Below are 13,563 nucleotides of genomic sequence, written 5' to 3' on the forward strand. Positions count from 1 at the left end.
CTCTCTTTACTCCTGTATCTCTACTCTCTCTTTACTACTGTATCTCTACCCTCTCTTTACTCCTGTATCTCTACCCTCTCTTTACTGCTGTATCTCTACCCTCTCTTTACTACTGTATCTCTACTCTCTCTTTACTGCTGTATCTCTACCCTCTCTTTACTCCTGTATCTCTACCCTCTCTTTACTCCTGTATCTCTACCCTCTCTTTACTCCTGTATCTCTACCCTCTCTTTACTCTTGTATCTCTACCCTCTCTTTACTCCTGTATCTCTACTCTCTCTTTACTCCTGTATCTCTACCCTCTCTTTACTCCTGTATCTCTACTCTCTCTTTACTCCTGTATCTCTACCCTCTCTTTACTCCTGTATCTCTACCCTCTCTTTACTCCTGTATCTCTACTCTCTCTTTACTCCTGTATCTCTACCCTCTCTTTACTCCTGTATCTCTACCCTCTCTTTACTCCTGTATCTCTACTCTCTCTTTACTACTGTATCTCTACTCTCTCTTTACTGCTGTATCTCTACCCTCTCTTTACTCCTGTATCTCTACCCTCTCTTTACTCCTGTATCTCTACTCTCTCTTTACTCCTGTATCTCTACCCTCTCTTTACTCCTGTATCTCTACCCTCTCTATACTGCTGTATCTCTACTCTCTCTTTACTCCTGTATCTCTACTCTCTCTTTACTACTGTATCTCTACCCTCTCTTTACTCCTGTATCTCTACCCTCTCTATACTGCTGTATCTCTACTCTCTCTTTACTCCTGTATCTCTACTCTCTCTTTACTACTGTATCTCTACCCTCTCTTTACTCCTGTATCTCTACTCTCTCTTTACTCCTGTATCTCTACCCTCTCTTTACTCCTGTATCTCTACCCTCTCTTTACTCCTGTATCTCTACCCTCTCTTTACTCCTGTATCTCTACCCTCTCTATACTGCTGTATCTCTACTCTCTCTGTACTCCTGTATCTCTACTCTCTCTTTACTCCTGTATCTCTACTCTCTCTTTACTCCTGTATCTCTACCCTCTCTTTACTACTGTATCTCTACCCTCTCTGTACTGCTGTATCTATACCCTCTCTATACTGCTGTCTCTACTCTCTTTTTACTCCTGTATCTCTACCCTCTCTGTACTGCTGTATCTATACCCTCTCTATACTGCTGTCTCTACTCTCTTTTTACTCCTGTATCTCTACCCTCTCTTTACTGCTGTATCTCTACCCTCTCTATACTGCTGTCTCTACTCTCTCTTTACTCCTGTATCTCTACTCTCTCTTTACTACTGTATCTCTACCCTCTCTTTACTCCTGTATCTCTACCCTCTCTTTACTGCTGTATCTCTACCCTCTCTTTACTGCTGTATCTCTACCCTCTCTATACTGCTGTCTCTACTCTCTCTTTACTCCTGTATCTCTACCCTCTCTTTACTCCTGTATCTCTACCCTCTCTTTACTGCTGTATCTCTACCCTCTCTATACTGCTGTATCTCTACCCTCTCTTTACTACTGTATCTCTACTCTCTCTTTACTCCTGTATCTCTACTCTCTCTTTACTACTGTATCTCTACCCTCTCTTTACTCCTGTATCTCTACCCTCTCTTTACTCCTGTATCTCTACCCTCTCTTTACTCCTGTATCTCTACCCTCTCTTTACTCCTGTATCTCTACCCTCTCTTTACTCCTGTATCTCTACCCTCTCTTTACTCCTGTATCTCTACCCTCTCTTTACTCCTGTATCTCTACCCTCTCTTTACTCCTGTATCTCTACTCTCTCTTTACTCCTGTATCTCTACCCTCTCTTTACTCCTGTATCTCTACCCTCTCTTTACTCCTGTATCTCTACTCTCTCTTTACTCCTGTATCTCTACCCTCTCTTTACTCCTGTATCTCTACCCTCTCTATACTGCTGTATCTCTACTCTCTCTTTACTCCTGTATCTCTACTCTCTCTTTACTACTGTATCTCTACCCTCTCTTTACTCCTGTATCTCTACCCTCTCTTTACTCCTGTATCTCTACCCTCTCTTTACTCCTGTATCTCTACCCTCTCTTTACTCCTGTATCTCTACTCTCTCTTTACTCCTGTATCTCTACCCTCTCTTTACTCCTGTATCTCTACCCTCTCTTTACTCCTGTATCTCTACCCTCTCTTTACTCCTGTATCTCTACCCTCTCTTTGCTCCTGTATCTCTACTCTCTCTTTACTCCTGTATCTCTACCCTCTCTTTACTGCTGTATCTCTACCCTCTCTATACTGCTGTCTCTACTCTCTCTTTACTACTGTATCTCTGCCCTCTCTTTACTGCTGTATCTCTACCCTCTCTTTACTCCTGTATCTCTACTCTCTCTTTACTCCTGTATCTCTACCCTCTCTTTACTCCTGTATCTCTACCCTCTCTTTACTCCTGTATCTCTACTCTCTCTTTACTGCTGTATCTCTACTCTCTTTACTGCTGTATCTCTACCCTCTCTTTACTCCTGTATCTCTACTCTCTCTTTACTCCTGTATCTCTACCCTCTCTTTACTCCTGTATCTCTACTCTCTCTTTACTCCTGTATCTCTACCCTCTCTTTACTCCTGTATCTCTACCCTCTCTTTACTCCTGTATCTCTACCCTCTCTTTACTCCTGTATCTCTACTCTCTCTTTACTCCTGTATCTCTACCCTCTCTTTACTCCTGTATCTCTACCCTCTCTTTACTCCTGTATCTCTACCCTCTCTTTACTCCTGTATCTCTACCCTCTCTTTACTCCTGTATCTCTACTCTCTCTTTACTCCTGTATCTCTACTCTCTCTTTACTCCTGTATCTCTACTCTCTCTTTACTGCTGTATCTCTACCCTCTCTATACTCCTGTATCTCTACCCTCTCTTTACTCCTGTATCTCTACTCTCTCTTTACTCCTGTATCTCTACTCTCTCTTTACTCCTGTATCTCTACTCTCTCTTTACTCCTGTATCTCTACTCTCTCTTTACTCCTGTATCTCTACCCTCTCTTTACTCCTGTATCTATACTCTCTCTTTACTGCTGTATCTCTACCCTCTCTATACTGCTGTCTCTACTCTCTCTTTACTCCTGTATCTCTACTCTCTCTTTACTCCTGTATCTCTACCCTCTCTTTACTCCTGTATCTCTACCCTCTCTTTACTCCTGTATCTCTACCCTCTCTTTACTCCTGTATCTCTACCCTCTCTTTACTGCTGTATCTCTACCCTCTCTATACTGCTGTCTCTACTCTCTCTTTACTCCTGTATCTCTACCCTCTCTTTACTCCTGTATCTCTACCCTCTCTTTACTCCTGTATCTCTACCCTCTCTTTACTGCTGTATCTCTACCCTCTCTTTACTACTGTATCTCTACTCTCTCTTTACTGCTGTATCTCTACCCTCTCTTTACTCCTGTATCTCTACCCTCTCTTTACTCCTGTATCTCTACTCTCTCTTTACTCCTGTATCTCTACCCTCTCTTTACTCCTGTATCTCTACCCTCTCTTTACTCCTGTATCTCTACTCTCTCTTTACTCCTGTATCTCTACTCTCTCTTTACTGCTGTATCTCTACCCTCTCTTTACTCCTGTATCTCTACTCTCTCTTTACTCCTGTATCTCTACCCTCTCTTTACTCCTGTATCTCTACCCTCTCTTCTTATGCTGTAACAGCTCTCTGGAACACTGTGCAGTGGAAGGGGCTGTAGAAGGATTCATATTGCCTTGTAAGGTTTGAGACCCAGGGTTTCTTTAACCCCAAGAGTGAAAGTGAAAATGACATCTCTTGCTATCTTGCGCAGTTTCAAGAAAATACCCATGACAGACCACTCATGATTTAAGTGAAGGTGAGTAAGTTTTAGCATGTTATTCATCGCTTCTCAGAAATTAGGTGTTTAGATACTGTAGCAGAGTAGCTTTGGGCTAAAACAGAAGTTAAACCGATTGCTTTAATCCATTGGTATCAATCTGTAATAAGTTTGAATTCACGATGCTGATATCTCATTTCCTGTGTGCTGTACACCCAGCTCTGCAGCGATCTCTTCACTCTCTGACAGCTCTGTAGAGCCCAGGGCCCTCAGGAGAGATGAGGACACTGACTGTGCTGGGGCTCCTGGCTGCTGTGTGGGGAGCTTTGAGGACTGAAGGTACAGTAGTTCCCTCTTCTTCCTCCTGTCTCTCCTCAGCTCAGGACTGGAGAAAAGGGAAACTTCAACTACATTAAATCCCGGGAAATTAATGGTTGATACATTTGAAATCAGATCCAAGGGTGTCTCGCAAATTCTCTTGCACAAATTTTCTTCCATGTCTTGTGTGTATTTTTGGAGAAGACAGACAGCTTCCTGAAGTTGCCCCCCTACAAACAGCACATGAAATCGAAACCTGACTCATTTTTTATTGCTTCCGTTTGTGGTTATTTGTGCTGTTGAAAGTGCAGTCTGTGCTTCTGTGGGTCAGACGTGTTGGAGGGATGCCTGAGCCTTCAGTCAATCATGCACATATTCTAGGAGAACAGCACATGTGACATAACCTTAGACCCTGCTGTTAGGACATTGGACCTCAGGACCCAAACCACATGTTCCTGGGATTCTGAAACACCAAGAGCAGGTGATCTAGTGATCATCACCACTCCAACCCTTATATGTCCATGTTCTCTGAAAACACAATCAGGTTAATGTGAGAATTAACACAGTGCTAACAACCCAAACTCTAGTCGAGTCCTCTCAGACCTGACTTCAAGTCTTCCTGGACTCAGCTTCCAAACTTCTTCCAGTCCTCGTGGGACTAACATCCACCGTATGGTTCTTGGCTTGGACTCATTTATCAGCCTCAGACCACTACATTCCAAAGACCTGTCTGCCAGGGTTCAGATTGATCAATTCTAATCTGAGACTTGCATATTTCTATCAGGAGAGACAGGATAAAATGTCCAGTATTTAGGAAAACTCATAACTTCTTCTGAGTTATACACACAGGTGTGATTAGATTTCTGAACTGCCCATGTTTTACCCATTAATTTGATACCAAACAAGCGTAGGCCACATAGTTCAAGTAGGTGGCTACGTTAGCATGCGTAGGCTACAAAGGAACAGGTAAAGGTTTATTCAATGCAAAAGAGAAGAAAAGAAACACAATGTTTTGGCTATGGAGCCTTCTTCAGGACACTCATTTATTTTCTTCTCTTTGCAGCATGGAATAAACCTTTACTTGTTGCTTTGAAACATAGGCCACTAATTTCTGAAATAATTATGGTGTAATTTACACTTTCGTAAGTGAATGAAGTATGTAATGTGTCAATACAGCCAGTAACTCAAGCAGTCTTTTATGAATATGGAACTGTCACGACCGCCAACCAGGCCAGATCAACCCTCAGTACCGAGCAGCAGGAAGTGGGTTTCCGGTAGGGCACAGTAGGGTGTGTGGTGATGAGTTAACACGTGTGGCGGCGCTTGTTATTATCAACACGCTGCTGGCACTGGTTAGCTCTCTTGTGGGCTGATCTGGGCTGGTTGGCAGTCGTGACAGGAACGAAAGATGCTATTTAATCAGGTAAAAATTCTGATTTACTACACAAGCAATGGGAGAGGGTTTTACCTCATTTCACCAGTAGTGGGGTGACTCGGTTTTCCCAACTAGGACCCTCAATTGATGTGGATGTATCAGAATAATCTGTTCCCAATTCCAAAACCTTTCAGTAATGCTTGTTGCAATCAGAATTCTGTTTCCTCTATTTTATTACAAAAAGCTGTAAAGACCAACTGCATGTGAATTTGAATACCAGTATTTTCTCGGAGTTAGTGTGAACAGTAAAATTAAATCTGTCTCCATTATCTTAATGCACAACTACTGTGATAACGATGACTGTGGTAAGTGTGTATGTATTGTATAAAAATGCATACTGACTTATGCAAAATTAATCTTATCTAAGGTTTTGTGGAATGTAACCTTTATTCACAGTGTATTTATACTTTTACATTTGATGCAGTAATCACAGGGCTCATTGGCTCTGGGCCTGATGATCCACTCTTCTGTGGCCCCAGGTTTCTCTGTGCAGGGCCCCAGGGAGCCTCTAGTGGCCAGGCCTGGGGATGAGGTGCTGCTGCCCTGCTCTGTGGACAGCGCTGTCCCCCTGCATGAGCTGGAGGTGGAGTGGAGAAGGAGTGACTACAATGTCCTGGTGCTCCTGTTCTCCAAGGGGGAGAGCAGGCCGGAGTCCCAGCACCAGAGTTACCGGGGCCGAGCGGAGCTCTTCCCTCAGGAGATTCCCAGAGGAAACTTCTCTCTGATGCTGGCCAACGTCACAGCTGAAGACACAGGAGTGTACAGGTGTGCCGTCCACACGGAACAGGGCTCCGGTGAGACCACAGTGGAGCTGAAGGAACAAGGTGAGCTGGGAACACAGAGACATCATCCTCTCTGGGAAACAAGAAGTTTAGTTATTCACAGCAACATCTGTATTTTAATTATTTTAACTATTTTCACAGCCAGCAGCTCTATCACCCTGCAGCTCCCAGCTGGCAGCCCCACTGGAGCTCAGCAGTGTGAGCCTGGTCAGTACCTGGATGGGAGACTCCTGGGAAAGCTGAGGCTGCTGCTGGAAGAGGTGTTAGTGGGGCCAGTAGGGGGCGCTCACCCTGCGGTCTGTGTGGGTCCTAATGCCCCAGTATAGTGACAGGGAGACTATACTGTAAACAGGTGCCGTCCTTCGGATGAGGTGTAAAATTGAGGTCCTGACTTACTGTGGTCATTAAAAATTCTTAAAAAGAGTTACCGCGATGTCCTGGCCAAATTTCCCCCTGGCCTTTACCAGTCATGGCCTCCTAATAACCCCCCTCTCTGAACTGGCTTCATCACTCTGCTCTCCTCCCCTCTGAGAGCTGGTGTGTGTGAGAGGACTGGAGCATCATCCAGGTGGGGCTGTACTGTAGCTGTTGCGAAAGTCAGAAAGCCAGCGAAGACTCATGGCAAAGAATCGCCAATCTCTAGTAATGTCAATGTGGAATGTGACCTTTATTCGCAGTGTATTAATACTTTTACATTTGATGCAGTAATCACAGGGCTCCTTGGCTCTGGGCCTGATGATCCACTGTTCTGTGGCCCCAGGTTTGTCTGTGCAGGGCCCCAGGGAGCCTCTAGTGGCCAGGCCTGGGGATGAGGTGCTGCTGCCCTGCTCTATGGACAGCGCTGTCCCCCTGCAGGAGCTGGACGTGGAGTCACAAAACACAAAATTGAATGTTGTGTTAAATTGTATAAAGTACTAGTAAGTTGTTCATTTAGATATTGTGTACTGTTTTGGTCATATTGTAATAAAAAAGATATTGTTGCTCTGGAATCAATATGGAGAAGAGCAACCAGATACATTCCAGGACTTAAAGAACTGAACTACACCGACAGTCTCTTCAGTCTGAAGGGAGTGTCCCACACTGACAGGCTGGAGGAACTGAGTCTCTTTAGTCTGAAGGGAGTGTCCCACACCGACAGGTTGGAGGAACTGAGTCTCTTTAGTGTGTAGGTGTCCCTAATCTTATCTCAGTTACAGTACCTCAGCTTTTCATGACTAGCAGCCCGGAGTGGGGCGTCACTGGGTCTCTTTAGTCTTGAGCAGACCTAATACATGTATTAAAATTCTGTATGTCAGCCCCGTGGGCTTTTTCAGAATCACAGTAAAACACAAACCAGAGAGCACAAGTGAAAACTACACCTGACAAAACTTTTAAAACTGTCCCATCTTTACAAATATGGTGGTGGGAAAATTACCCAACCGTGTTGTTGAAGCTTATGTGTTGTCATAATCCTACTAGGAGAGGGAGGAGGGAAATCAGTTGAACTGGAAGCCCAGTATATGATCCCCTGTCACCCCTTGAGGAACAGTGAGCCTGTCTCTCAATAATAATAATACAGTGTGTGATCTCCTGTCACAGCCTGAGGAACAGACAGTGAGCCTGTCTCTCAATAATAATAATACAGTGTGTGATCTCCTGTCACAGCCTGAGGAACAGACAGTGAGCCTCTCTCAATAATAATAATACAGTGTGTGATCTCCTGTCACAGCCTGAGGAACAGTGAGCCTGTCTCTCAATAATAATACAGTGTGTGATCTCCTGTCCCAGCCTGAGGAACAGACAGTGAGCCTGTCTCTCAATAATAATAATACAGTGTGTGATCTCCTGTCCCAGCCTGAGGAACAGTGAGCCCGTCTCTCAATAATAATAATACAGTGTGTGATCTCCTGTCCCAGCCTGAGGATCAGACAGTGAGCCTGTCTCTCAATAATAATAATAATACAGTGTGTGATCTCCTCTCAGCCTGAGGATCAGACAGTGAGCCTGTCTCTCAATAATAATAATACAGTGAATGATCTCCTGTCCTAGCCTGAGGAACAGTGAGCCTCTGTCTCAATAATAATAATACAGTGTGTGATCTCCTGTCCCAGCCTGAGGAACAGACAGTGAGCCTGTCTCTCAATAATAATAATACAGTGAATGATCTCCTGTCCTAGCCTGAGGAACAGTGAGCCTCTGTCTCAATAATAATAATACAGTGTGTGATCTCCTGTCACAGCCTGAGAATCTAGAGACAGGAAAGCTCAATATTTGCCCCATATGTGATCTCCCGTCACACTATGAGAAACAGACAGTGGGCTTCTAATATTGTTACAAATGTGGAGTTATGAAAATTGTGAAAATCAGGTTTTAATAAAGCGTTTTCGCCGATAAGTAAAATAGATGTTCATATACAGTACCACTCTTGAATATACCTGAGCGGCTGGTATAATTAGACCCACGTGAACTCTTTGTTCACTGGCACAGCTTTGGTGAGAGAAGTAATCATCCAGGCACAATATTTATTAGAATGACAAGACACAAACTGCACTACACACAACACACTAGTTACTCTATGTACAGTATTTACAAACAAGGTGTTTCTGAGGCCTAACATTCTGGTCACCCAGAAAACCCCAGACAAAGGAAAGATAAAACATTTCTGCTTTTACCCGAAGTATATTACAGTACTTAGATTTCTAATGTTAAATTCCACAATTTAAGAGAAAACTAGCATCCTTACTGATAGTGTTTTTCTTGGCTTATCAACAGGATGTCCAATTGGCAACATTAGGACAATCACTATGTCTGATATGTGGTCTTTTGTAAAACACAAATGCAAAACATTGGATAGCGGTTCTCCAAGTGGACCCAACAACACCGTACTGACCATGACGTGGTACACATGGATTTCAGCCTCTGCTTCTGAGAGCTGATTAATCCCACAAGTGTCGCTCACAGATTTCTGGTGCCTTGCAAACCCTGTTCAGTGACCAAAACTGTTTGCTATAGACCAGAGCTCTTTCCACTCAATAGCGACAAACAGGGTATCCATTGATCGTTATCAAAACACTTCCCTAATCAATATAAGCTCTTCAGTATGAACCACTGAAATTCACTCTTAAAACTTTAAAATAAACCTCTTTAAAAAGAAAAAAAGTTGACTACTGAGCTGCTAGGAGGAGCACATGAAGTTCAGGAAGTATTACAGAACGAGAGAAGTTTGCCACACTCCAAGTGCTGTTTTACTTTATTTATTTGTCTGTTTGGAATCTGATAGAGAGAAACAGAAACTAAAAGTCCTCAGGTGCAAGTAGACACAACTTGGAAAGGATGTGAATCTTGAGAGAACAATTCTTCATTTTTGATAAATTGTATCTTTCATAGGGAAACATACAGTGTCAGTGGCTGGGTAGCTGCCCCCAGTATTTAGACAGGGAACACTAAGTCAGTCAGGAGCTCAAACTACGAGCTAGCTGTTCTTTTAGCTTATTTTATTTTTTCCGGTTATATTCAATATGGCCATGAATACTGTTTAAATTGACTGACTCCAGGTGTGTCTGTGGGCCAAATCCTGTGTATATCGGTGTCCTTCTGATGTTGGTGCCTCCTGTGGCATCACAACACATACTGATGAAAATAGAAAACAGTGTTTTTTGATGATCTTTTCTCTTCTCTCTTCAGGGTTTTCATCAGTACATGTTTGGGCACTGGTCTTGGCCTTTTCTGTACCAGTACTTTGGATTCTAATTTTTGTTTTAAAAAATAATTTGTGTAAGTAATTTTGAATGGTTTTATTAGTTATATTTTCTAGAGATCTATTATCTAGAGTTCTCTCTGCTCTTGACCCCTTATTATTCCTGTGTATACAACAGTGACATCATCACCTGATAGCTCTGTGGAGACCACAGTGACATCACCCAGTAGCTTTGTGGAGACCACAGTGACATCACCCAGTAGCTCTGTGAAGACCACAGTGACATCACCCAGTAGCTTTGTGGAGACCACAGTGACATCACCCAGTAGCTCTGTGGAGACCACAGTGACATCACCCAGTAGCTCTGTGGAGACCACAGTCACATTACCCAGTAGCTCTGTGGAGACCACAGTGACATCACCCAGTAGCTCTGTGGAGACCACAGTCACATCACCCAGTAGCTCTGTGCAGACCACAGTGACATCACCCAGTAGCTTTATGGAGACCACAGTGACATCATACAGTAGCTCTGTGCAGACCACAGTGACATCACAAAGTACTGTAGCTCTGTACAGACCACAGTGACATCACCCAGTAGCCCTTTTTTCGAGATCAGAGAAGAGTCCAAGGCAAAAGTGTAGCTATAGAAAATTTCTTTAGTTTTGGTTATTTGAAGCTTGATATATAAATGTTCTTTCTACACTTTAACAATTTTTTTCTCTTTTCTGAACTCCAGGTGAGAAGAATAAATACTGTTATGTGCTTAATTGGACATTTGTCTCTGCCCCCAGTGTCTCACTGTCTATTTCATTTATCCTCTGGGGTGTAATTGAAGGTAAGTTTAATTTAATCTCAGAGCACGGTCTGCTTTTGTGTGTGCTTTTCTCTGGACGTTGTTCGCTGTACTGGTTACTAGTCTCCCCAGGCAGATTTGGGATTGAAAGAAATATCATTATTGCTGTTATTTAGAGGTTTAACTTCTTTAGAAATGACATTCAAAGAAGAGCTTTAGAAAGAGAGAGAAAAGAAGAGTATTCAGGAAACAGACATCAACCTCCCATTCAGCATCTGCAGGCCTGTCTGTGAGCTGCTCTGAAGTCAGGGGCTGCAGAGATCTGAGAATCTGAGAATTCTGTTGCTCTGTGCAGGCAGTGATTATTTATACCGGTACTGTGTTCATGTTTACTGTCACAGGCAAAGAATTTAAATCCATCAGGCAGGACTGCAAGAGTAACGATTCAAGTCTGAATTTAATCTGGCACAGAATGTTAATGAGCTAATTGTGTGGATAATTACTGTTTTGCTTTTGGCTCCCGATGTGATTTGTTTTGCAGGGTTTTTGGAAGAAGTGATCATGTGTGTGACTGTTAATCTTCTGAGGATTGTACTGTTTCTGGCCATTAATAGTAAGTTCTGGAGAGATGAGCTCACTTTAGAGAACTGTTTCTTTTTAGAGATCATCTTGAAAATCTACACATTTGGTACTATTACAGTTATATTGACTTCATATTGTGTACATACTCTATTTAAACAATAAAAATAATTATTATAATCTTCATCTTTTATCACCAGACTAGGTCCTATGTTGTCATTAAATGTTGCTGAACAGCTGGCCAACACTTTTGATTTTTCTCATATTAACTTCCCTAATGCCCTACTTTTTAAATCCATATTGAACAAACTCCAAAATTCGGCAGCCAGAATCCTGACCAGGTCTAGTTCCAGTGATCACATTACTCCTGTCCTGGACTCCTAGCACTGGCTTCCTGTCAGGTTATCATGTATCTGTCTGAGTTACTATCTCTCTACTCCCTGTGCTCTTCTAATTCTGATCTCCTGCCTGTCCTAAAAGCCTGTATACATACTATGGGTGACAGGGCCTTCTCCTGCTGCACCCCAAAGCTCTGGAATTCTGTCCCCAGGGATCTCTTTCATACCTTCTGTGTGGAGCCTGTATTCCATACCTCATCAACCATCTCTCACTGTTTTTCTTGACTTCGGGGGACGAAAGAACGAAGAGCCCTCCGACAGCCCCAGCCGTGTGGGGCAGGTCGGTCCCGACAGATGTCAGAGCGACCCTCAGACAGCCATAACCCCAGGAGATGCAATTCACATTCTTCATCAACGCACGAGCCAGGTGATCCACTGCTAAGGGCTGTCATGGGGAATTTCAAGTTTCGTGAAAATCATGAATTTCGTGAAATTCGGCAAGGAGGGAGCCCATCAGAGATGTGATGGTGGTACTAAATACAGCAGGAGCAGATGGGTAAAGAATGAACCAGTGAAGTAAAGGCTCTTCTACAGAAGAAGGTTTTGAGTCTGGATTTTAAGGAGTTTAGAGAAGGTGACTCCCTGATATCCTTGGGGAGAGAAATCCAGAGCTTGGAGAAAAGGCCCTGTCACCCATACAATGTAGACAGGCTTGGGGGACAGTTAGGAGACCAGAATTAGAAGAGCAAAGGTTGCAAGGTGGGGTGTAGGACGATAGTAGCTCAGACAGGTACTGAGGTGCTATGTAGATCCTTATACAGTAGGTAAGCAGGAGGATTTTGAAGTCGACACGAAACCTGACAGGAAGCCAGTGCGAGGAGTCCAGGACAGGAGTAATGTGATCACTTGCACTAGACCTGGTCAGGATTCTGGCTACCGAATTTGGACATACTGGAGTTTATTCAATGTAGATTTAGATACCCCAGCGAGTAGAGCATTACAGTAGTTGATTCAGGAGAAGACAAATGTGTTGATCAGTTCACTTTAAGACTTTCTTGCTCCCATTAATTCAGAGGACTGTGTTTGCCTCCCTGAGTTAGACCTGTAACTGTTGCTCTTCTGTGATTAACCAGTTAATGGCTCCAGTCCTGTTCTGGTCCTGAGATTGTTCTGTACCAGTATCTACCAGCAGGGGGAGCTCACACTCAAAGATCAGATCCTTAAAGGAGTTCCATCTTTAGATCATACTTGAGTCCCTCTGGGTGGTTCTGATTTAAAAGTGATTATACTTCTTTAACTCACTGTAGACACACTGCAGAGGAATGTTTCTGGGTCTTTACATGACCCAGGAGTCATCTCCTTGTCCCTGTAACTGTATCTCCAGAAATACACAGTGCAGTTTATCATTTCAGTTTCACTCAGATCCTGAATCACGATCTTTCCTATAGACTGACTAAGTACTGGTTATGAGAGTGTATCTGTGAATGATACTGACAGTATCTGTTGTGCTGCTGTGATCTCTGGAGGACCTCAGGGTGGGGAATCTGTCTGCTTTTCCCTCTCTGATCCCTGCTGCTGTCTTGACATGACTGAACTGAACCAAGCGCCTCAGCAGTAGAACTAGACCCCAGAATCAGTGAGTCTGGTGACTCCTGGCCATCAGCTCAGCTGCAGTCTGAGTGTGTTCGATCACACCATGAGGGTCTGGACTGAGGTGAAGTTCCTCTCCTTCAGCATGGAGAGTCAGAGTTCACAGGGTGATGAAAGCAGTGAGTGAAATGTAGTGGGTTTTAACAGACGCTGGTTAAAATTAAAATTCAGTGACACTGTAGAGGAGTGGTGTCCAATTCAC

General features: G+C 43.4%; 1 protein-coding gene across 1 annotated transcript in view; it reads left to right on the forward strand.

The window, feature by feature from the left end:
* LOC102693128 (uncharacterized) overlaps positions 1 to 13,563 on the forward strand; it is a 42,336-nt gene that overhangs the window by 7,633 nt on the left and 21,140 nt on the right. The window contains exons 2-7 of the mRNA XM_069181747.1: positions 3,785 to 3,829; positions 4,010 to 4,129; positions 6,023 to 6,367; positions 9,989 to 10,078; positions 10,738 to 10,836; positions 11,336 to 11,407. Of these exons, the coding sequence (XP_069037848.1) occupies positions 4,069 to 4,129; positions 6,023 to 6,367; positions 9,989 to 10,078; positions 10,738 to 10,836; positions 11,336 to 11,407 (667 nt within the window). The 5' untranslated portion in view covers positions 3,785 to 3,829; positions 4,010 to 4,068. The remainder of the gene's footprint in view (positions 1 to 3,784; positions 3,830 to 4,009; positions 4,130 to 6,022; positions 6,368 to 9,988; positions 10,079 to 10,737; positions 10,837 to 11,335; positions 11,408 to 13,563) is intronic.

Source organism: Lepisosteus oculatus, chromosome 21, assembly GCF_040954835.1.
Source record: "Lepisosteus oculatus isolate fLepOcu1 chromosome 21, fLepOcu1.hap2, whole genome shotgun sequence".
Lineage (NCBI taxonomy): Eukaryota > Metazoa > Chordata > Actinopteri > Semionotiformes > Lepisosteidae > Lepisosteus > Lepisosteus oculatus.